A 25,902-nucleotide genomic window follows, 5' to 3' on the forward strand; every position below is an offset into this window, starting at 1 on the left:
TATATCTGATAAAAGACTAATTTCTCAAATATGTAAAGAACTAAGTCAAATTTATAAAAATAAAAGTCATTCTCTAATTGATAAATGATCAAAGGATGAACAGGCAGTTTTCAAATAAAGAAATAAAAGCCAACCATTGTCATATGAAAAAGGGCTCAAAATCACTCTTGATTAGAGAAATGCAAATTAAAACAACTCTGAGGTACCACCTCACATTTATCAGATTGGCTAACATGACAGAAAAGGAAAATGATAAATGTTGGAAGTGATGTGGAAAATTTGGGACACTAGTACATTGTTGATAGAGTTGCAATCTGATCTAACCATTTGAGAGAGCAATTTGGAACTATGCTGAAAAGATTCTAAAATTTGGGATACTTTTTGACCTATCAATACCATCATTGGGTCTGTATTCCAAAGAGATTTTAAAAAAGGAAAAAGGACCTCTTTGCACAAAAATATTTATTACAGCTCTTTTTGTGGTAGTAAAGAATTAGAAATTGAAGAATGATTGAACAAGTTGTAATATATGATAATTATGGAATACTGTTGTGCTATAAGAAATGACAAGCATGAGGATTTCAGAAAAATCTCAAAAGATGTACTTGAACTTAAGCAAAATGAAGTGAGCAGAACTGGAAGAACATTGTGCATAGTGACAGCACTATTTCTTAATGAACAATCGTGAATACCCCAGTTATTCTCAGCAATACAGTGATATGAGATAATTCCTGAAACTCATGCCATCTGTCAGCGTCTGCCCTCTGGGAACAAAGTGATGTAGTCCAAATGCAGACTGAAATATATTATATTATATTTTCTTTCTAATTTTTTTACTTGAGATCTCTTCCACAAAATGACTAATATAGAAAAATGTTCTACATGTTTACACATGTAAAATCTTAATCAGTTTGCATACTGTCTTAGGGAGGATGGAGGATAGGAAGAGAGTAAGGGAAGGAGAGTCAGAAGGAAGAGAATTTGGAAATCAAAACTAAAAAAATGAATATTAGAAATTGTTTTTACATATAAGAGGGAAAAATAAAATATAATGAACATTTATTAAGTGAATACTAAGTTCCAGACCCTGAACTTAGGCATTGGGAAATATGTATTTATTAATGAGTTAATCAACATTTAAAAACTTTGATGTATGGCTTTTCTTTTTGTACTGCTCTTATTTCTCAATAAACTACACCCACTTAATAGTCTTTTGTTAAAAGGAAAAACAGTTAAGCAACACTTCACAATACAATGACTGCCAGTATATGCAATATTGTGTGTTCTTTACTTCTCTATTGGGAGGAAAGAAATATGTTTAATCATTTGTTCTTTGGAGCCGAGATTTATTATTAAAAATAATAGTAGTTCAACTGTCTCTTAGGGTTTATACCACTGGTATCAAACTCCAATAAAAACAGGCCCACTAAACTATATGTCCCTGCAACTTGCACATTGACTTAGAATGCTTCTTATTAATATTATTTATATTACTTGTGTTCTATTATATTTTTATTTATTTTGTCAAAATTTCTCATATATGTTTTGATCTGTTTCAGATTATACTTGGTTTTGGGTCATGGGTTGAATATTTGACATCTTTGATTTATGTCATCATAATCATTCTCTTTTACCTGTTTCTCTCTTACCTGTTTCTCATTCTATTTCTGCTTACTTTGCTCTGCTTTTCTTACGTTCCTTGGAATTTTCCTTGTTTGTTATTCCCTATAATACTACATTTAGGCTACTACATTCATATGCCACAGTGAGATGAATACTTATTCAATATTTTTATTATAAAAATATGGCACTATGGATATTTTGGTATACATAAGGTCTTCCAGATACCTTTTAGGCCAACAGTGGGATTAGTTTATTTAATGAACATAGAGTATTATGTTGTGTGAATTGCTGTGAATAAAATTTCATCATCAAGTAGATAGGTTGTGATCTAAAAAAGAGAATATCTATATCACTAGAAATAGATCATTTTGGTGTTAGGATGCCATGCTTTCATTTGTTTGGAAAAATTATGTCTTGGGAAAATAGGAGTGATATAACCAAGTTAATAAATGTACCTGTATACAATTCTATTTTTCTCAGTAAATTGATGAAATTTCAGTTTTTTCATTATTAGTGATGGCTAAATGAAAAAAAATTTATTAAGTGCTTACTATGAGCAAAGTTTTTCGCCATGCATTAGGGATAGGAATAGGGGTAGGGATATGTTTGGGATCAAATTGTAATTTCAATCCTAGGTGAGAAAACTCTTTCTTCCAATGCAAGTTGGCACCTTCACTGAAATGTGTAGCCTTTGAGAGTTGCCTAGAGCAAATGTGTCAAACCCAAATAGAAACTGGAGACCACGAATCTATATGAATTGGTGACTAGGTGACCCACATACTCTTTGTTTTATTGTATTTTTATCTTTGATTAAATATTCCCCAATTAAAATTTAATCTGATCAGGCTCCACTTGGGTGTGTTAGAGGCTTCATGTCACCCAGGAGCCATTTGCTTGATGCCCCTGGCTTCCTGAACCATGAAGTTAACTGACTTGCCCAGGGTCACATTGCCAGTACAGATGTTAAAAGTAAGACTTTAAACCAGATCTACCTGGCTTAGAGGTGGACTCTACTTTTCAAGTGCTGGTAGAGCCCATGTTTTGAAGGTATGAGACTTCTAGTTCAATCATCTACATTCATCAGAGGTCTTTCAGAAGGGTTTTGAATATTGTCAAAGCAGACTGTAATTTGTCTTCTTGGTGCTGTTTTCACTGATAAAACCATATATGTTTCTAATGTTGATGAGGTTGAGAATTCCAAAGACTTTGGTGGCAAAAATTTTATTTTCTGAGTACTGAGTTATAGCTACTAAGAAGGAAAGGGCTATGGTCCCAGAAGGTGAGTTGTCGAGCTGTATCTTCCCAGACATCCCTGGATGCCCAGCTCTCTGCAGCACCTGGACTGGTGTATGGGGGCACTGCTATTCTTAGGTGTGGGTTCACACCTTAGAGCTTAGAGCTCAGGGTTCAGGATTCTGGATGGTTTGCATTAGGGTCAGAGGAGGATGTGGCTACTCTCTCCATTTAGGGACTGTGAGGCTATCTCCATCAGAGTATCTCGCTGCTTTAGGACAAATTATTGGAGGGGAACAGCTTGGCATAGTAATTAGAGAGTTGAGCTTTGCAGTCAAGGAGATGTGAGTCCAAATCCTGCTTTACATGCTTAGCAGCAATGAGACCCTGGATAAGTAACAACCTCCCAGCCTCAGTTTTCTAATCTCTAAAATGAAAATGAAAATGATAGTAGCATCTAGGTCAAAGGTTAGGTAGGAGGATCAAAAGAGCTAATGTATATATTAAAAAACCTTAAAGTACTACATAGATGCTAGTAGTAATTAGTGTTGGTGGGGCAGCGAGAGGGTACAGTGGCTAGAATGCCAGGTCTGGAATCAGGAAGATTAAATTTCCTACTAGCTATGTGACCCTTGGCAAGTCACTTAACCCTGTTTGTCTTAGTTTTTTCATCCATAAAATGAATGGCATACTACTCTAATATCTTTGCCAAGAAAATCTTAAATGCAGTCATGAAAAGTCAGACAGGAATGAAATGACTGAACAACAACAATTAGTGCTGTTATTACAAAATTCTAACATTATTGTAAATTAGGGCATACAAGATTTACCTTCTCCAATACGTCATAGTATCTTTTAGTAGAAAAACTCTTACCAGAGGCATAAGAAAGTAATACATAGAAGATCACTTGATTATGAAGTATAAATATATTTTTAATTTCGACTTATAAATTTTGATAAATATGACCTTTGCCTAGGATTATTAGGCCTGTATTTTTTTTAAAACCTTACCTTCCATCTTGGAGTCAATACTGTGTATTGGTTCCAAGGCAGAAGAGTGGTAAGGGTATGCAATGGGGGTTAAGTGACTTGCCCAGGGTCACACAGCTAGGAAGTATCTGAGGCCTGATTTGAACCTAGGACCTCCCGTCTCTAGGTCTGGCTCTCAATCCATTGAGCCACCCAGCTGCCCCCAGGCCCATATTTTAAAGCATATTTCCTTTATTTTTATTTTTTTTGCAGATCCTATATGTCCCACTGTGTACTTTATCTCACTTCTTCCAGAGAGCCATTTCTAATAATACAAATCAAAAAAAGGGAAGAAAAAAGTTCAGTAAAGTTAGCCACCATATTGCAGAAGTTTAATGTTTATTTACAATTATTTAGGGAAACAATTCCTAAAAAATAGTTACTACAATTAGGAGACCAAAAGAGCCCAGAAACTGTCAGTCATCAACAATTTGTCTCCTTGTAATAGAGATCCATGAAAAAATAAACTTAATATTAGTGTAACAGTTTATTTGTAAAACATTATAGAGAAGAAATAGGAGATATTGCTTGTAAAATGCCATCAAAGAGCAAAGAGAAAGCCAACCTATAGAAATCTCTTGGTAAAAATTTGTCAGGGTAGATTATCTGAGAGTATTCATACATAAAACTGAAAGTTAGTGTTCATGGCTTAGGGTAGGGTGGCGTAGGTGATAAAAAATTGGTCTTGGAGCCAAGAAAACCTAGATTCAAATCCTCTCTATTACATAAAGGAGCGAAGGCAACAATTACATGTACACAAATCAGTATAAATATATGGAAAGTAAACACTAAGTAATTTTGGAAGTGAATGATATGGAGTGATAACACCTGTAGTTCATGGAGGGAAAAGTAGCCATCTCATGCTGGAGATGGCTCTTGAACTGAATCTTGAAGGGAGCTAGGAATTCCAAGGAGCAGAAGCTAGAAGGGAAGAAGCAAAGAGAATAGACAGTCTCTGAAAAACCATGTGAGAAGAATATGAAACATCATTTTTAGGAAACACAGAGATAGACCAGTTTGTTTGAACCTTGGAATATATAAGAGGGAATAAAGTGAAAATAGCCTAGAAAGATGAGGGGGATCTATATTGTGAAATTTAATGTCAGATAGAAAGAGTTCTAATTTTACCTTATAGGCTATATAAGGCAGATTCTTGGGCAGGGGGTGCATCATGATATTGCCAGACTTGTACTTGAGCAATATCAATTTGGCAGCTGTGTGGAGAACAGGTTGGAAAATGGAGAGACTTGGAGGCAGTGAGACTATTGGGAGGCTATTATAGTAGTCTAGGCAAGAGGTGATGAAGAACTGAATTAGCCTGTGCAAGTGGAGAAAAGGGTGTAGATGTAAAAGATGCTTTTGCTTAAAGAGAATATATTGTCTGAAGGAAGCCACTGTGGTAGCACATATGGGAGAATAGCACTTTATATCAAGAAGATATAGGCATCCATGAGACTGAATCTGGAATCATGGTTGTTGAGAACATTTGAATGGAGTTGTAAGACCATTGTTACATTCCTGAGAGCCTCACCCTAAAAAGATGATCAAACATTTTTTCCTCATGCTTGTCAGCTTATCATTTTGGATCCTCAGAAGAAAAATCTCTTAAATTTTAGGTTCATCTTATGTTTAGGTTTCTAAAGGCACACTCCTTTCTAGAAAAGTTCTTCATTATACATGGCATTAAGATAACAGTATAGGACATTTATCTATTTCCTCCTACACAGGTAGCAAGTATAGGATAGCTATTTATTTCCTCGACTGTGGAGTAAATGCTTAAAACACTAGAGTCAAAAACATGCACTGAAAAAATACTTAAAATAATTTTGAAACAGTGATTCATACTTTACTTTCCCAGAAGACAGGAAAGATTCCTGGAAGGCCTAAGTGATTAGAAAAGATCTCATTTTCATCTCAGTCTGAAATGTCCAAGGAACATCTCATTCAATGTACAAACTTTTTGGCCAGCTAGACAAGAATGGCTTATCCTCCTGTTGATGGTTATCTCTTCTTTGAAATGCATATCTACAGGAAGTACCTCTTGCTGAGTAAGCAGCACCTGGACTTCTCAATGGCCACAGACCTTTGGTAGTATCCAAGACCAAGAACATCCAATTTAAGATTGTTCTTCAGCCACTTGTGCTCGGGGAAAGAAACAAAACATGAGATGCCTCACTGTGATGTAACTTCTATAGCCCTTTCTGAGAAGGAGGAAAATCCCATCCACCCTTTCCCCAGATAAACATCTAAGGGAGAGTTCATAGTCTCAACACACTCAAAAGAGGGTAAGAGAATGGAAGTTTTTCTTTTTAAGCTTATTAAGCTTACCAGCAGGGTGACTTCCTGCCCAGTTACCAATTATATTGACACCCATTCCATTAGATTTGCTAAATATAGAGACACAGAGGAATCTTTTGAATGGTTTCTGGCAAAAACATGGCATTTAATGAATTCTTGACTTGTTGTTTTGGGCTGGTCTCAAGTATGAGGTCAGGACTTGTTAAGATCAAATTCAGTGAGGCAGTTAACAAAAAATATGATTTTATTGAAGAAGAGCAACATAGGTAACAAACATTTAACAAAGATGTACATCGACTGTTAAAGCTTTAAGGTCTCCTAATTCCCTGGGATAGGACTAGGTTGGTAGCATCAGCAGGTCAGAAGTCTGCTAGATCTAGAGCTACCTCCTTTTCAGTGGTTTGAGATTTGTCAGGTCACCAAAAATGGGCCTTAGTTCTTTTAGCCCATCAGCTAAAAAACCCTCAGTAACCTATTTCAGTGTTATCTATATCTTCGTTCTGCGTTTCCATGACTAAGGGCTTAAACCTTTTCCTTTCTCTCTTTCTATTTGGTCCCTAAAGCCTAGTTAATTTTTGGTGATGCTGATTCCCTTTCCAGTACTGGTTGGACCTTCACTCATGTCTTCCAACATTGTCTCCAACACCTGGTGGGGTAGCTAACATGCTCCTTGATTACTGTTATTGTTTCCAAATTGTTGTTTTACTACCAATGATCTCTTCCCCCCTCCCTAAATGATCTTGTATTTGTCACATTTAATGGCATTTTCTCAACCCTCATTCTTTTTTGCCTTCATAGAATTTGACACTGTTGATCACATTTCCTTTTGTATAGTCTCTAGTCATTTGCGATTTTCCGCCCACTTCTCTGATTCTTCCTTCTAAATGTATTTTGCTGGTTCCCAAACACTGACTATAGATGTTCCTTATGCCTCTGTCCTGGATTTTCTTTCTCTGTTTTTCCTCTCTATTAATTCATTTGGTGATCTCACCAGATCCCAATTGTCATCTCTATAAAGATGATTCTGGACTTTAAGATAACAGATTAAATATAGTTAAGAGAAAATGTATTATCTTATGACTAAAAACTCTTAAAAAGGTAATATGATTCAAAGAATAGAGTTTTAAAAACTGAATTTTTGATGTTTAGTTGAAAATGAATTGCCCTTGATATGTGTGATATAGTAAAAAGTGTGCTAGTCCTGGAGGCAGGAGAACCTGACTTCATGTCTTGTCCCTCGCTTCATTTTTTATGATTCTAGATCCCTCTTTAAACTGTTCATTATTTAAACACTTTTTTGCTTACAAGTTTTATTGTTCCAAGCCTCAGTCATTAGATTAGATTTATTTTTTTTCACTTTTATTTCCTTTCATTGGTTATTAACTTTTTTGCATTATTTAATTGATTTTTTTAAAGAATATTTTTACATAGTCACATGATTCTCTCTCTCCTCTCTTCCTTCCCTCCTGGAACTGACAAGCAATTCCACTGGTTTATACATGTTTTACTACTCAAAACCTCTTTTCATATTATTAATATTTGTAATAGAATGATCCTTTAAAACCTCACCTCCAAATCATATATTCATATAACCAAGTGATAACTTATATGCTTTTCTTCTGCATTTCGGCTCCCATCACTTTTTTTCTAGCTGTGGATAGCATTCTTTTACATAAGTTCCATGGAATTGTTCTTAATTATTGCATTGCTACTAGTAGCAGAGTCTATTACATTTGATCGTCCCACAATGTTTGGGTTAGTAAGTATAATGTTCTCTTGATTTTGCTCCTTTCACTCTGTATCAGTTCATGGAGATCTTTCCAGTTCATATGGAAGTTAGGAAGTTCATCATTCCTTATAGGAAAATAGTATTCCATCACCATCATTTACCACAATTTGTTTAGCCATTCCCCAATTGAGGGACACCCTCTTCTTTTCCAGTTTTTTTGCCACTACAAAGAGCACAGTTATAAGTATTTTTGTAGAAACTTTTTTTTTATCTCTTTAGGGTACAAATCTAGTAGTGGAATAGCTGGATCAAAGGGCAGACATTCTTTTAGAGCCCTTTGGGCATAATTCCAAAATGCCTTCCAGGATGTTCGAATCAGTTCACAACTGTCCCAGTTTTGCCACATCCCCTCCAGCATTGATCATTTTCCTTTGCTGCCATATTGGCCAGCCTGCTAGGTGTGAGGTGGTACCTCAGAGTTTAAACTGTATATTATCAACAGAGGAGGTGAAAGCTTGACTTGCTAGATGGAGTTTTTACAGTAATGAATTCATAAGCCCAGACCAAAAGCAGTAAAATGTCAAATTGGCCTTCCTTGTTGTAGGGGGCCCTTTCATTCTTCCCTGACTGAGTCTCTGTTAATCTTCCCACAGTGATTGCCCCAAGCCTCCTCTTTTGTACTTGAGCTGCCTATTCCACCTTCCCATGCCCAGTTCTTTTCAGTGAAGGAATGTGCCTCCTATCAAGGCCAAAGCAAGGCAGCATATGTTTATTAAGCACTTATTGTGTGCCAGGCACTGTGCCAAAGGCGAGGGACCCAAAAATGCAAACACAAAGACTATCCCTGCCCTTAAAAAGCTTACATTCCAATGGGAGAGGTGTGTGGAAGTGAAGCACTTGCCAAAAGGACATAATATCTATTCTCAAGCATTTGAAAGTCTGTCCTATGGAATATAGATTATACTTATTTCATTTATCTGAGTACAGACATAGGATGGCTATCAACTCTAAAACCCCTTAATTCATAAAAGTGGATTCTAAGTGAATTTAAAGAAATTTCTAATAATTAGAGCTCTTCAGAAGTTTAAAATGCTTCCTCATGTGGTAATAATCTCACTGTTTTTGAAGTCATTTAATCAGACTATTACTACAAACCCCATCTTTAATAGAAATTGGTAATGGGAGTATTAATGCTGTGAGGACTAGTGGTATAGCAGGGAGGGGGACTTACCTATGCAAATCTGCATTTTGGTAGATGGTAGTGGCATGGAAGAAAGGAATTAAGATCAAAAATATTGGGTGGCATTGGTTCTAGGAAGAATAAAGCATCAGAATTAAGATGATGGGTAGTTGCCAGCTTGAACAACTATGCTGAATTGATGCTCCTTTAATACTAACATTTTCTCTCACATAACCTATGCTGAATCGACTCTTCTTTTTCCCGGCCACTTTAATAGTGACACTGTTAAGTTTTCTTTTTCAGGGATGCGTTAAATGACATGCATAATTTACATGATGGGCAATTATGTTTGTTCCTTTTTTAGTGGTCTGATAGTCCCTGAAGTACGGGGAAATGAAACTGTACCTGAAGTTGTTACGACATCCGGATATGCACTGCTTCACTTTTTTAGTGATGCTGCCTATAATCTAACTGGTTTCAATATTTTTTATTCGTAAGTATTTTCATTCAAACTCAAAATTATTCTTGCCATTTAGGATGATTGTTTTTTGGGGGGATAATTGTACTAATCATATATCAATATTCTAGTCTAAGGCTATAAAACCAAAATAATTTGCAACAAATGACTAAGACTGACCATGTCGTGCCAGATCTTTGGCACTGAGCTAGAGTAATAGATTAGTTCCTGTTAAAAATACATAAATATTTCAAAGTTTGAATTGTTGTAGGGCAGTCCTTTTATTCTTCCCTGACCTAGTCTCTATTAACCTTTCCACAGTGACTGTTCCAAACCTCCTCTTTTGTACTTAAGCCTATTTTAGCTTCCTGTGCCCTGTTCTCTTTAGCAAAGGAATGTGCCTCCTACCAAGGCTAAGGCAAGGCAACACATGTTTATTAAGCAATTACTGTGTGCCAGGCACTGTAACAAAAGCTGGGGACACAAAAATGCAAAAGCAAAGGCTATCCCTGCCCTTGAAAAGCTTTCATTCCAGTGGGAGAGTTATGTGGAAGTGAAAAATCCTTCTGATGCCTAATTGTGGGACAGAGGTAGATATGGGTTATCAAAGCTAAGGCCACAGACTCAGAAGTCTATAGAATTCTAGCAAACCAGAAGGGCTTTGAGTATGGCCTCTGTGGACTTAAAAAAAGTTGGCTATGGAAAGAAAGGTCCCCACCATATGAAAGTATGAGGAAAGGCTAAGGTTCCTGGGCACAGCTGCACAGGAATTTTGGGCTGTAAGTGCCAAGAACTCACTGTGGTAAAGGGTCCTTTCTTTTATGTCTGTCCAGAGTCATGGCCAGAAAATGTCATCGGGGATGCTCAGAAAGGAACCTCTTCATTCTCTTTAGGCCTCATTCCTGGGCTCAGGATTGATAATGTACCACCTTTATTGGAAAATCATGTTCCAGGAAAAATAATATGCTCAATCCATACAGCTGTTGTTTCAAATCATGATTCAGTACAGAAATGAGAGCATTATTATACCCCAGTGATCTGACAGTATTAATGCCTTTGCACTTAAATTTTACTCACTTGAACAGGAACAGGCCAGTTAAGTGAAATAAAATGTCAATAATAAGAGTTCATTTTTAATTTTATTTCTAATATTTTTTAAATGTTGGAAATCAGCAAATCTAAATTAAAAGGAAAATATGATATAATCCTTGAATCGATATGAACAGAAGGATTATAAAAGAGTATATACTTAGCACATAGTAGGCATCTAGTAAATGTTTGCTGACATTAAGGAAACATTTCATTTGTTTCCCTTCCAATTTCTATTCTATATGTACATACATGCATACAAACAAAATGTCTTATGTATTTAGTTGTCAATGTATGTGTTCTTCTAGTTTTTTGATTTGTATGACTTGTTTTCCATGTTCACATTCCACATTTTTAATGTCACAATAAGTCTATTACATTGTTATATCACATTTGTTTAGTCATTCCATTGAACATTTGGGCATAAAGGTTATTTTTACCTTTTTGATGTTGCACATAGAAAGGGCAGAAATATTTTTGTCTAGGTAAGTATACTTTTCCTTTTTAGTTGTACTCTTAGTATATTGTCCTTATTACTAGGTCAAAGGATATGACCAGATTTGTAATTCTTATCATAAAGTATATTACCAGATTTTACTCCAAAGAGATTGTATCTATTTATAGTTCTAGCCACAATTCATGCTGTTTTCTTGTAACCCTGCCAACACTGAATCTGGATACTTTTAACCACTTTTGTCATATCTAAAGGGTGTGATTTAGCACCTCAGACTTGTTGTAATGTGTATTTTTCTGATTATTAGAGAATCTTGACATTTTTTTTGGTTAATTCTTTATGATTTGTGTTTCTTTTTCCAAAAATGGTTTTCGTGGCATTTGGCCATTAATCCATGGGGAGAATGAGGAGAGAAGAAAGGATTAGGGAAGGGAAAAGCATTTATATGCTATCTGCTACATGCCAGACACTGTGCTAAGCCCTTTATAACTATCTCACTTGATCCTCACAACAATCCTGTGAGATGGATACTGTTGTTATTCCCATTCTCAGATGACCCTGAACAGCTCGTAGTTGTCTTAATGCCAGATTGGAGATTTTGTCTTCTTGACTCCAGGACTGGTGCTCTATTTACCATGCTGCCTAGCTTAAAAGAGTTATTCATGCCTCCCTCCTCGCAATCTATTACTTATTTTTATCTTGGTTATATATTTTTTGCTATGCAGAATTAAAATTTTATATGATCTTTGTTATTTCTAGTGTCAAACATAAAAATTTACTCAAATTGCACAATCAAGATAAATAGCATTCCTTTCTATATATCTGCTTATGTAGGTATAAAATAATATTTAGGTAAACTAGTAAAAAACTTTCTTTTAAAATCTTTAAAAAATTGCATATGCATAGTATATTGCTAGATTGTACTCCAAAAAGATCATATCAATTTATAGTTCTGTCATTGAGGCTATTTATGTTAGTTACCAGGTTGAGGGGTGATTTATCTAAGTACTTTATTAAACCAACAAAAGTTCAGCTAAAAGAGTGGAAATGAGTCAGTTCTATATCCAATTAGCTTCCCTTTCATCTGAATAGAGAGCATTGTATATGTATTATCACGATTTATTTTCCCTTTTTCCTTCCCAATCATCTGTCATTCCTCTTGGATGTCCCACTCAGTTGTTTTTACACTTGTAGTTTGTATAACCTCACACATGCATTACTAAAGTCAAAGCTCCCTTGTCTTGTAGCCTTCCCAATGTGTTTGCATATCTTGACTATAATATATTACTAGTTTCTACTCGGTTCCTATTGGATTCTATGGTTTTTTTTTCCTGGGCTCTTCGGGCTTTTTCTTCCTTAGTATCTTTTCTATAGGTATTTGATCATATGTCAGTTTCTAAGATAAAGGACCCTTTTCTCTTTCCCGTCTTGTCTCCTCTTCCTCTCCCATCCTGCCTCCTCTTCTCTCCTAAAGATAACAGGTTTTAAAACCCTACATTCTGAACATAAGATTACCTAGGTAGTTTAAGAGACTTCTTCCATCCTGAGCCTTGACCACTAGGCCTTTTTGTGTTCTAGCCTTTGATCATTTTTTTGTCCCTTAAATATAATAAAAATGTAAATATGAAAATTCTTACATAATGTGATTTATTGCATAGATTTAGATATATAAAGAGTAAGACCTTCCCAAGTTATAGGTTAATTTTATTTCTTTGCCCCAAAACTTTCAGTGGCCCTCTAGAACTCTCAGAATTTAATTACTAAATTAATAGAAAGCCCCCTCACAATCTGCATTATATCTTTCTTTTCAATATTATTTTATAAACTTCTGAAACATACTTTTGTCTCTGTGCTTTCTCACATGCAGTCCCCCTATGTCTAGAACATTCTATTTTCTTATTTCTGTCTCTTGAATTTAAACCTTTTAAAAAAAATCATCCCAGGTGCCAGTTAGTTTAATGAAGCCTTTGATGGTCTCTTCGTTCTTTCCTTCCTTCAACTGACTTGTGTTTACTTACTGTATGGGTGTCATATCCCACCAGTGGAGTGGTAGAATGAAAACTCCTTTGAGTGGAGGCATTATTTTATTTTTTCTTTATTTTTCCTATATTTGGCATGTTGAATTGCACACATTAGCTATTCAAAAATTTTTATTGAATTGAGTTGAATTTGTATTTTTTGTACAAAATATGCAAGAAACTAATAATCTATGATGTACTTTTCTAGGCACTGTCTGTGTATGTGGGGAGTGAGTGAGGGAGAGTGAGGAAAAGAGGGAGGGAGGGAAGGAAGGAGGGAGAGAGAAAGAATGAGAATGAATACAAGAAACTAGATTAGAAAAATTAGAAAATAAGAATGTGTGTTCCCTACCTTTAAGTTTGTGACTAGGAAGCAAAAATAGAAACGGAATTTTTCTTGATTAACAAATATTTGTTAAATGCTTACTATATGCCAGGAACTGCACTAAAGTCTTGTGATAGAAAGAATGATAATAGTTCCTGATCCAAAGGAAGTTACATTCCATTAGGTAGACATACATAAATAGATATGAAGATACACAAAGAGGGGGAGATACTGGTAACAAATTGAAGTATCTTGAAATTGCTAAAATAATTATAAAGTATTACATTTGTAATTAAAAGACTACATTTCTTCTGTAATAAGTGACAAAAGGATTGAAGCAGTATTCTAGGTCCATGACTCATGACTTAGCTAACAACTATAAGTTTCAAATATTCCATAAGATAATTTTCTTGAAAAATCTTAGCCACTGTTTAAAAAATGATCTTGAATATTTGTTGCCATTTATTTATTTATTTTACAGAATTAATTCTTGTCCTAACAATTGCTCTGGGCATGGGAAATGTACAACCAGTGTTTCCATTCCGAGTCGCGTATATTGTGAATGTGACAAATATTGGAAAGGTGAAGCATGTGATATCCCTTACTGTAAAGCTAATTGTGGCAGTCCAGATCATGGGTACTGTGATCTAACAGGAGAAAAATTATGTGTCTGCAATGATAGCTGGCAAGGTAAGTAATATGATGTGACTGGTTTTAAAGCAGCAATTAAATTTCTGTTAGGCCAGGGGTTGGCAACCTTTTTGGCCGTGAGAACCATAAATGCCACATTTTTTAAAATGTAATTTCGTGAGAGCCGTACAGTGCTCACAGTGCGTGCTTCTGTAACAGCACCTGAAAAAAAAATTGAATTTATGGCTCCTGCAGAAAGAGCCATACATTGCCAACCCCTGTGTTAGGCTAATAGAGCATTCTGCATTTGTTTCTCTTTTACTTTAAAATATAACACTCTGATTTTGGATTTCTGATTCTCATGTATTTGGCATGCTTCTTAAGACTCTTCGGAATTTTCTGAATCTATGTCTAAAGATCTCTTTTATATCTTCATAAAAATGAGAAATCACATTTATACTTTCATAATTCTTTGGTAAGTTTTTGAAATGTTGATTGATAATTTAACTATGAAAACCTATTTTCTATTACTATTTCTATTTCTAGTACAAACTATTGTACTAATTTGGTTAATAATAAATAGCCTAAAGAATGAATTTCTAAAAACAAATGCCTAATTTAATGACTGAATACTGTATTATGGATATTTCTTAAGTAAGAGTGACCTCTTGTGGATACTTTGAAAATCAACTACAAAGCTGGAGAATTTCTAAATAATTAATTTTAATAGGTATCCTAAAAAGAAATATTAGTTTTAGATATTTAACATAATTTTAGCTCAATTTTTAAATTTGATACACTTTATTGATTCCTTTCCTTTTATATGCCATAATCACTTTCCAATATTCCATTATCCCCAAACTTTACCTTGAAAGAAAGAAAAACAACTAAGGGAATGAATCTTATTCAGGGCCCATGTCTGAAAATATGTTCAGCAATTTGCTCCTGTGGGCTTTCATCTAAAAAGAGGTGTTTTCATCATTTGTTCCCAAGAGCCTTAGAGTCCTACAGTCATTGAATTTAATCTGAATTTAGCAACCTTTAAATTTTGTTTTTGTTTATATCATTGTTATTGGACATATTGTTCTCCTGTGTCTGCTTTCTTCACCTTCCCATTTCCCCTAAATTTCTCATTTCACTTGTTTCTTATTTTTTTCAATTCTTCATTTTTGTTTATTAATTTCCTAAACTGGGGATATCCATTTTGTTTCTATTTTCTTTGCTGACACAGAAGTACAATTATGAGTATTTGGGTATACATAGTAATTTTCCTTTAGTCTTTGGTCTCATTTCATATACATACACATATAATCAGACATATATTCCAGTAGTGTATATTATTGGCTCAAAGGTTGGGAAAATTTAGTTTTTTCACATTCCAAATTGTTTTCCAGAATAGTTGAGATCAATTCATTGGTTTAGATCAGTGGTTCCCAAACTTTTTTGGCCTACTGCCCCCTTTCCAGAAAAAATATTACTTAGCCCCCTGGAAATTATGAAACTATTTATTGAACTTAGAATAGAATGTGATACACAAAAAGTGTGGCCATCACTGCTTCCATGGATTGCTGCAGCACCCACCAGGGGGTGGTAGCGCCCACTTTTGGAATCACTGGTTTAGATCTTAAGATGTGAATAATATGAATTATGTGCAGCTCAAATAATCTCTAGAAATAGTATGACATATAGGTTCCATTAGTGAGGAGAATGTATTAATCAAAAATAGTATGATCAACAAAGGCCTTATTTTTATAAGCTAATACAAACACATCGATAATTCTTGTTGGAAATATCCCAAGAGAGGATTGTTGTTCTTTTTATGATATATTTCTTTCAGTTGATTCTTATAATCATGACTTCAAGATTGTGATATTAGAATGGGATAGATAGGAGGATCTATGGTTTCATTGTTTTTATAGATTAATGAAAACTCTTACATAGTTCAAACATTTTAAAGAAAAGATTGAGGAAGCCAGAAAGAATAAAATATATTTTCTCATTGTCTTGCAATTGATATGAATATTTAAAATAAAAAATTTAACTTCTTTTACTGGCAAATTCCTTAGTGAATACAAATTTGACTCTAAAGTTTCATATTTGGGTAAATGGCTATATTAAAAATTTCCCTTAAAAGGAAAATAATCTTGAGTATTATTTACTTCTAATTCTAGTCTTGTCTTGAGTGAAAAATATCTTGTTTTTATGAAGATCAATTCCTGCAAAGATTCTTTTAAATATAACTGAAAAAAGCAAAATGAATATCATAAATGTTTCCTATATGATATGCTCATATATATACATTTATAATGCCTATTTAAAATATATATACTACAGTTATGTTTTTCAAAATTGAACAAATGGTTATGTCACTGTATTTTTTTGATGAAAATAGACATTTCATAACATTTTTCATGAACTGCCATGTTTTATTCCTGTTTTTACCTTCATTTTTTTCCAGTTGTTTATTGATACAGTTTTTTTTCTTTAGTATGTACTATGGTTCTGGTCTTAAGATGCTGCCATTTTTTACTGGTCTCTTTACATTATGATACTTTCTTCTTTGCTTCCAGTGCCTAAAATAACTAAATTTATTCAGCTCTTGTTATATACTCTCTGGGAGGAAGATATTGCAAAACTAATTTTGCTATGTTGCTTTAGAAATAATAATGTGATTATAACAGTATCTGGCAATTTTATTTTCCTTTGATATTTTACAGCATAGTTTAGAATAAATAAGGCTTTCTTTCCTGCTTAATTAACCTCACATGTGGCACTCTGAAAGCATTGTAAACTTTAATTTTGACCTATTCTTTTATTTAAATGTTATGGCTAGAAACTTATTTTAAATAATAGGTTATCAAGATTGCTGTGTTGTATGTAAATGTTAGTTATTTGCTAATTTCTACCTGTAGGAATACCTTTTCCCTTATTTAAATGAAGTATGTATTCAATATACATTGTATTTATAAACATTAGTTTCTTTTGCTCTCTGAATTGTAGTAATTAAGAGGAGCACCTAAAATATTGATATCCTCTGGAGGGTAAAACTACTATATTGTTAACATTTTATTAATAAAATTTAGCATTTAAAACACTTTATTGGTGGTCTCTTTTTGTTTTTATTAATTTTCTGCAAGGGAATGAGATGGAAGGAAGAATGATTCTATTAAGAAATAGAATATTGTTGGTATGCAGAGTGGCTCTTTTTTTCCTGTTTCCAGATCCTAATCTTAGTGTTATTTAGTAGTAGATCCTTGAGCCTGAGAAAAGTACAGGGTCATAGTAGATAGGGTAAAAATCAATGTCATTAGTGGAAAGATATTGGGAAAAGGGATCAGGACAGAGACTAAGTGGCTTCTCAACTTAGGGATAAGGATTTTCAAACTGATGGAAAAACCATGTGATAGGGAAATCTAGGCTCAAATTACTTTAGATAAGTGTCAAATAGCAAATAGGAGGGAGGATTTATTATAAAGAAGGTCTTTTTTTACTTAATGTACACCTTGACAACTGGGCCTTTCAGGGTCAAGTAGCAGAATAAATTGCCACCTATCTGTCTCTCCTTAGCTTTATAACCCTTTAATATTTGTTGCATCTACATAACTCCATTAAAATCCAGCCACAATATTTCCCTGAGGTTGAGATTTGATCTCAAGGGACTAGCAGCACCTTCTGTATCTGAAGTATGAGAACTTGTCCAGCTACATTCAAAGAGGTCTGTCAATAATTTGGTTGGAGGCTGATGACCTCTTTGACCATAGCAACTACTGAATATCTGACCTACTAAGTTGTAAAAGGATTGCACTCTGCAATACATAAATACAAAGAGTACATATATCTACCAAATTAAAGTTCCTTAAAGTATGAAACACACACACAAATTATTATAATAGAAACAAAAGACAACAATAAAACTTTTAAAAATGCAATATCAGAATATTAAAACAACTCGAATCATGGGAGCACATTCCTGACTTGAAAGGAAAACTTGGATTCTGTTTTTCATACTTTCTTGTTTAGCGCCCTTTGTTCCTGGGACCTCCTGTTATCTTTTCTGTCTTGTGCCTTCTGAGAAACTTAACTTTGAATTTTCTCTCTCTCACTCCTTGACGCCTCCCTTTCTGCACAGTGCCTCATTATTATTTATTTCTGCCATCGACCCTTTTAAGTACTTTTGTCATGTTACACTGGCAGGTGGATGGGCACTTCATTGAAACTACATTGCCTTAGTGAATTCACCTGATTCTGAATCTCAGGGTATTCTGGCCAATTGAAATCTTAACTATAACATTTATTAATAGTATAAATGGTAGAACACTCTTTTATACCCTAAAAAGTACAAGAGGAAATGTGTTTTCACCTGACCATGAACCTGCTACTTAGGAAATTGATTCTTCCCAAAATTATAGATTTATTAGAAGTTGTTTGCGGCATGGACATTTTTACAAATGTAGATAAAGGATCCCAAGATGAGATTTCTAGTTAAAAGTCAACTTGGGAGCCAATCAATTCAACCCTCTTATTTTATAAATGAGGAAACAGGTCAAGTGACTTGACCTTGGGCCACCCATGTGGCTCCTTAATGGGAGAGGTAGAATTTGAAACCAAGTCTTCTGATGTTCAAATCCAATGTCTTTTATAAGTGTACCAGGATAGTATAAGTATATCATACACTCTTTTAAAAATACCACTCCTGAGTATACCAGATAAGGCTCAATACATAGATTAGTATACTCCCATTGGTATCTCAAAATTCATTCAATAATTCTTCAATTATTTTATCTAGCCATTTTGTTCTATGTATTTCTCTTCCTCTAAAGGCAAAGAGACCACTCTAGCCAGGATGCATTATTTATGGAAATCAGGTCTATTCTAATACTCACATGAAATGTTTCATAAAAACAAACAAATATTTCACATTTTGCATAGTGTGCTTTAGGCTGACAGTGCTGCCTTGTCAAAAATCCAGGAAGGTAGGGAGTGAAAGAATTATTATCTCTGTTTTACAGGTGAAGAAACATCTTCTTAAAGTATGTAACTTGTCCAAGGTAACATGGATAATAAAGATCAGAGTTAAAAAGTTAGTACATAATACATCATAAAAAGCCTATTTGGATTATTTGACATTGTATTCATATACATGTGTAAGCATTACATATATACTGCTATACATTATTCTTAAACACATGCAGTGCATAAATTATATAATGAAAAAGCCTTTTAATTATATAGCTAGTGACATATGCATGAGATATATGAGATTAAAATTTAATAGAATTTGTTTCTTCATACCAGATTAAGACATATGATTATAAATTTAGAGCTAGAAGGGAACTTAGTTATTTTGTTTAAACTCCTTATTTTGCAAATGAGAAAAATGAGACTTTTAACAGTTAAGTGATTTGTCAGAATATTCCTATACCCTATGAACTATGCTACATTACCTTTTACTTTTAACCTCCATTTTAAATACAATCAGATGTTGTAATAATATTACTTAAAATGAGTTTATGTCTATCGGGTTTCAAAGAGCTCATATTAATCATTTCAGTTTTGACTTTTTTGATAATAAATTCCTTATCTATAATACAATAATATCTAACAATAGGCTAACAATGTGATGCACTAGAAAGACTGCTGACCAAGGTCAAGAAAACCTGATTTATAATCTGACCTCACATACTTACTAGCTATGTGGTTCATGACAAGTCATGTAGCGTCTGCTGCTCTCCATTTCTTAAACTTGGATGTACTTACCTTACAGGGTTGTTGTAAAGATCAAATGAGATAATATTTGTAAAGTGCTTAGTACAATGCCTTGAATATAGTAGGCACTATATGAATGTTTATTCCTTTCCTTTATTTGTCTATAAAGTGGAGATGTAGCACTTAGCTCATCACATTGTTATGAGGTCATATAGGTAAAGCACTTTATAATTTTTAAAGTGTTGTGTTATTTTTCTTCTTATTATTAATATTATCAGGACTTTTCACCATCTGGTAGAACTATCTCCTGTTGGAGAGAATGATCTTTCTCAATGAGCTCTCTCACAAAAATTGTTCATGTAGGGAATAGGAGGAGAAAATGAATTGAAAGTTCAATAAAATACACTGGTTAATCCAGCATATGTTAGAGGTGAATTTTTAAATTGGAATCCATTTTTAAAAGAGATTGTAAATAATGTGGAGTTTGTGGTTTCTACATAATTTTAAAAGAATTTGTTTATTTAAATGGTTTTTGTTGGCTATTAAGTATATAATAAAAATGAATAAACACCCTGGAGTGCATAAACTTGTTTTTAAAAAATAATAACTATTTAATTCTTTTATAAACTTATTAATTTTTTTGCATTTAAAACACTATTTAGTGAATTTGGAGAAGGGGCTGATAGGCTTCAACATATTGACAAAAAGATCTATGACACACAAAAGATTAAAAAAAAACCTATTCTAGGTAATTCTTTGCTTTCAGAGAGAACATTTAGACTTTCCCAAAGGGATGAGAAACCATTCTATTTTTGTTAGGCTCCTAGAAAAGGTGATTCAGTAGTTTTTCAGGATGGATTTTCCAAGGGTTTAAGAATATTAAACTAGATATATTTTTCCTTAATACTTTATGTTAAAAATTATTTTGTTTTCTTACTCTCTGAAGAATATATGGATCCCATACTTTGTGCCTTTTATTTGAAAACTTTAATGAAATTACTTTTTAGTCTCTCATCTTTTATTTTTTCCTCCTAAGTATTCTAAAATTTAGTTGTCGTTGTGACTTTGCTTCTTTATCTTTTCCAAATTCTCCATTTCCTTTTTTTAGTTTAGCCAAGACATAATTATGTAGCAAAGATTTGGCTAGTCTCTTTTAAGAATATATCATTTCATAATTCTTACAATCTCACATATTTAGGTGTACCATTAATGACTTGTGTTTAAACTATGGTGCTATAATTTAGTGTAAACTTATTATCTAATCTAATCTAGATCTCTGAAACTATTTTTTCAGTTTGTGAACACATTCATTCAAAAGGCATTTAGTAAGATTGTTCTAGGTTCTAGTGATAAAATGTGAAAAGAAATAGTCCCTTCCCTAAGGGAACTAAGATTTTGTTAAGGTAGTAATGGGGAATGGAAAGGTATGAACACAGGGAAATTAAATACAAAACATATAAAATAATTTCTAGTGGGAAATTCTGTGGTGTTCTGTTCTATATTTAAAAAGAATTTAACTTAATATTTCTGATCTCCATTTTACTGCCATCATTTTAAATTTTAATTGTATATTCTAAGGTCTTGACATTCATATCCCTTCTAGCTTTATAGATTTAATAAGTATACTCTCTAGTCCATTATTCTGGTCACTGATGAAAATGTTAAGCAATAATTAACCTAAGATGAAATCTGTGCCTGGAGAGGCAGTGTGATAAAGGGAATAGAGTTCTAAATTTGGAATCAAAATAACTTGGGTTTTAATCTCATTATTAGCTCTATGACCACAAATAAACCACTTAAACTTCTGAAGTCTCAGTTTTTCTTCTATAAAATAGGGATACAGTAACTGTAGACTTATCTCACAATGTTACTTATGAAGCTTAAATAGGTTAATGTATATAAAGTATTTTGTATGCCTTAAAACCTTCCATAAATTTCAGTTAATATTATTAAATTGCCATTGAATACAACTAAAACACATTTATTTGTTGAGCCAACTAAAACTTGATTGATCTAAATAGAGTATGATATTAATATTGGATAAGGAAGAATCAGAAATAAGTCCTGTGCTTAAGATCACTTACATTTATATCGTCCTCATCTGGTAGGTTTAACATTGCCATAGAAAGTTATTAGCCACATTTGTTTCTTTTCATGATTTTGTAGTTGATTGTCATAAATTTTCCTGGCAAAATTCTGCTAGATGGGAAAAGCTTATAGTTTTGTAATTTACAGAGCAGTACTTTCCTTTGGCTCTAGTTATTACAGTGAAAAATAATAATTGACATTTGTGTAACATTTTAAGATTTACTAAACATTGTTTTACATGTGGTGGTTAACCAAGGTATAGTAAGAGCTTATATACTTAGCCCTATAAATAGTGGGGATTCAAGAAAGGAAAAACTAGTCCTTGCCTTCTAGTAACTCATTTTCTAATGTAAATAACTGGGCACATACAAAATGCACATGTAATAAATAGAAGGCAAGCTCAGAGCAAGATGCTAACTCCTGGAAATCTGGGAAGGCCTACAGATGTGAGATTCCAGATGGAAGCCGAGGAATTAAGAGGCAGAAGGGAGAAAGACGAGCATTCCAGGTATAGGGGACAGCTAATGCAAAGGCAAAGAAACAGAAGATGCTGCATGAGGAACAGCAAGTAGACTAGTGTGGTTATATTATGGAGTATTTGGAGGGGAGTGAAGTATAAAAGAAAACTGGAAGACTAAGAAGGCTCAGATTGCGAAGAGTTTTAGGTGCTAGATGATTTTATTTATTTTTGATTTTATAATTAGCAGAGGGTCACAGGAGTTTATTAAGTAGGGGAGGGGGCACTGATGTAGTCAGGCTTATACAATAGGAAAATCCCTTCAGTAGCTGAATGGAGCTGGGAGAAGCTCTTGGAAGAGAAAAACAGACCAATCAGACAATAAATAAACTTTCTTCAAAAAGAGGAGCAACACTTGTGACACCAAAGAACTAGAACCCAGGGGAGGCATCATCTTGACTTGGAGCATCTGAAATGGAAGAATAGGGTTTTGTTGTAGTATTGCATTGTGCTATTGTAGTAATGTAGTAATGAGAGCCTGGACTAGTACAAGAGTTATATGAGTAAAGTTGTTGTTCAGTCATTTTTTTCTGACATGTCTGACTCTTTGTGACCTCTTTTGTTTTGTTTTTTTTTTTTGTTTGTTTGTTTTTTTAGCAAAGATATTGGAGTGATTTACCATTTCCTTTTCCAGCTCATTTTATAGATGAGGAAACAGGCAAACAAGTTAAGTCATTTGCTCAGGATCACACAGCCAGATTAGGTCTCAGATCTTCTTGTCTCCAAACCTGGTACTCAATCCACTGAGCCACCTCACTACCCACATATAAGTAAATAGAAGTGAACATATGGAAGAAATGTGAAGGAACTGAAAAGATCTAGCAACAAGCTGGATATGTGAGATGAATGAGAATGAGGAGTTGAGTATGACATTATAGTTGCAATCCTGGGTGACCCAGAAGATAGTGGAATCCTTGAAAGTACTAGAGAACTTCAGAAGAGGAGGAGTGACTAGGAATACTGATTTCTGTTTGCCATATTTTGGTAGTGATACCTATCAAACATTCAATTCAAGATGACTAAAATTCAAATAATGATATGGATTGGAACTCAGGGGAGAGAAAATTCTCTCTCTCTCTCTCTCTCTCTCTCTCTCTCTCTCTCTCTCNAGTTAAGTCATTTGCTCAGGATCACACAGCCAGATTAGGTCTCAGATCTTCTTGTCTCCAAACCTGGTACTCAATCCACTGAGCCACCTCACTACCCACATATAAGTAAATAGAAGTGAACATATGGAAGAAATGTGAAGGAACTGAAAAGATCTAGCAACAAGCTGGATATGTGAGATGAATGAGAATGAGGAGTTGAGTATGACATTATAGTTGCAATCCTGGGTGACCCAGAAGATAGTGGAATCCTTGAAAGTACTAGAGAACTTCAGAAGAGGAGGAGTGACTAGGAATACTGATTTCTGTTTGCCATATTTTGGTAGTGATACCTATCAAACATTCAATTCAAGATGACTAAAATTCAAATAATGATATGGATTGGAACTCAGGGGAGAGAAAACTCTCTCTCTCTCTCTCTCTCTCTCTCTCTCTCTCTCTCTCTCCTTCTCCAAACATTTAATCTTAGCCTTTTGTAGGTTCTCAGAAATTGTAACATTTTATTTTAGCATTTTAATATGCAAGACTATTTCTGCTAGCCTCAAAGTTAGCAAGACCTGTGTTCAAGTACTCCTTTGACACATACTTGTTTTATTAGCATCTCAGGCACCAGTCAACTTTTGAAGATTATAAATTGCAGTGTAGTTTCCATTTTGGTGGTGTCATTTTAGAGGGAATTTCCTACCCTGGGATTGCCTATGACACGGTACCTCCTAAAAAAATGGAAGGAGGAAGGAAGAAGGAAAAAAATATAGGACACATGGAATGTCAGGTTAATTTTTTCTATAGTCTCTGATTTCCTCATTGTTTAAAAGTATGTTAAAACCTTCGTAAGGGAATTACAAAATTAAGATTAAAAAACACCTCAAAATTTAAAATTTCAGTATTACCATCAAAATAATCTTTAGTTGTACATTAAACAGTGCTATATGAGATCCTTATCACACAAGTATTATTATTGGTTATATGAAGGATTGAACCTAAATATTGAGGAAAAATTTTCATTTCAATGTTTTAAGTATTGGTTTACTCAAGGCTTTGCTTGTTTGGTCTTTTTAAACACTTCAAGATACTAGTTTTAATCTGCTCGGGGATGAGAGATTTCATCATTTGCCATAGGGTGGCAGTATTGACCATCAAAATGTCATTTCATAACTGACATGCTACAGAAGCATTAACATTTTTATCTGCCTTAGGAAAGCCTAATGTTCTATTATTTAAAGTGTAATCATTTTTATATACAGATCCTATAGGGGTTAATCATTTACATTTTAGAATTAGGTGCCAGCTTACATTTGTAGAGGGAGTTTCCTTTTCTGAGAGTTCCCTATAGTAATAAAATCCCATGTCTAGTTCCTGTTCTACTCTATATCTCCCTTATATAATTATATGAAATTTTTATAAAATTCAAGTATTTAAGAAAAGCACAAGATAGTATTTTCCTTTTCTTAAGAAAACCAGGCAATAATAAGTGTTTCCTGAGGAACCAAAATATTAACTCTAATTTTGAACTAGCAGAATAAAGAAATTTCTATCTTAGTGGGAGCTATTTGATTAAGCTTGCTTTTCTAATTCATCAAAGCCAAAATTTTAACATTTCTGTTTCAAGGGTTATATTGTGTTTATCTCATGAATAGGTAGGATGATACTTTAACCACACTTATTGTCATTTTAGAAAGAATCTAGTTTTTCAGTTTGTTAAAGGAAATCCTTAATGTTTTTTAAATCTAGAAAAGGCTGATTGACTCATTTGTAGATAGATAAGTGTGGAAGTCCAGCAAATTTCTTGCTATTTTAGGGCTTATTTATCTTTGTTTTTGCCACAGGCTATTCTGTTTCTAGAGACATGCTTTCATTTTGCCTGAATTTACCTTGAAGTTTTTCTGAAATCTAAGTCTAAAATCTTTAGGCTCTGATATAATAATATAATTAGATATATAAGATAAGACCTTGTCTTATGAATCCTCTCTAATTAGACACTTCCCTTTTTATGATATCAGAAGCAAGAAAACAATAAGACATACATAAGCCTAGAACTCTCTGCTCTACATGTTTTCATCCTTGTCCCAGCTGCCTTGTTATATGGGACAGAACCCATCATTATTCACACAAGGAGGAATGAAGAAGCCCTGGTGGACATTGAGTGATAGTTTAGCAGGATATTTTTTCTTGTCTTTTCCTGTACTTTCCTCCTCATGTTCCTTTCTGTTGCAGATTAAATTAAAAGCTTAATTTGAGTTAAATCATGCTGGGCATAGGCATATTGTTTTAAAAGTATTTTTGGATATTCTCCTGTGGAAAACTGTAATCCCTAAAAATATCTTCAGTCATCTTGAGATAGTAAGTTTATTCAAAAGTGGGTTAATTTTCCCCCACCTTCTATTTTTTCTTATTAAAAGAGAAATTCCCTGTTAAGAAAC

The 25,902-nt window shown here is 33.9% G+C and overlaps 1 protein-coding gene across 1 annotated transcript in view; it reads left to right on the forward strand.

The window, feature by feature from the left end:
• Positions 1-25,902, forward strand: part of ATRNL1 (attractin like 1) — a 1,097,315-nt gene that overhangs the window by 43,061 nt on the left and 1,028,352 nt on the right. Inside the window, exons 4-5 of the mRNA XM_044665614.1 lie at positions 9,457-9,585; positions 13,917-14,125. Of these exons, the coding sequence (XP_044521549.1) occupies positions 9,457-9,585; positions 13,917-14,125 (338 nt within the window). The remainder of the gene's footprint in view (positions 1-9,456; positions 9,586-13,916; positions 14,126-25,902) is intronic.

This window comes from Gracilinanus agilis, chromosome 2 (assembly GCF_016433145.1).
Source record: "Gracilinanus agilis isolate LMUSP501 chromosome 2, AgileGrace, whole genome shotgun sequence".
Classification (NCBI taxonomy): domain Eukaryota; kingdom Metazoa; phylum Chordata; class Mammalia; order Didelphimorphia; family Didelphidae; genus Gracilinanus; species Gracilinanus agilis.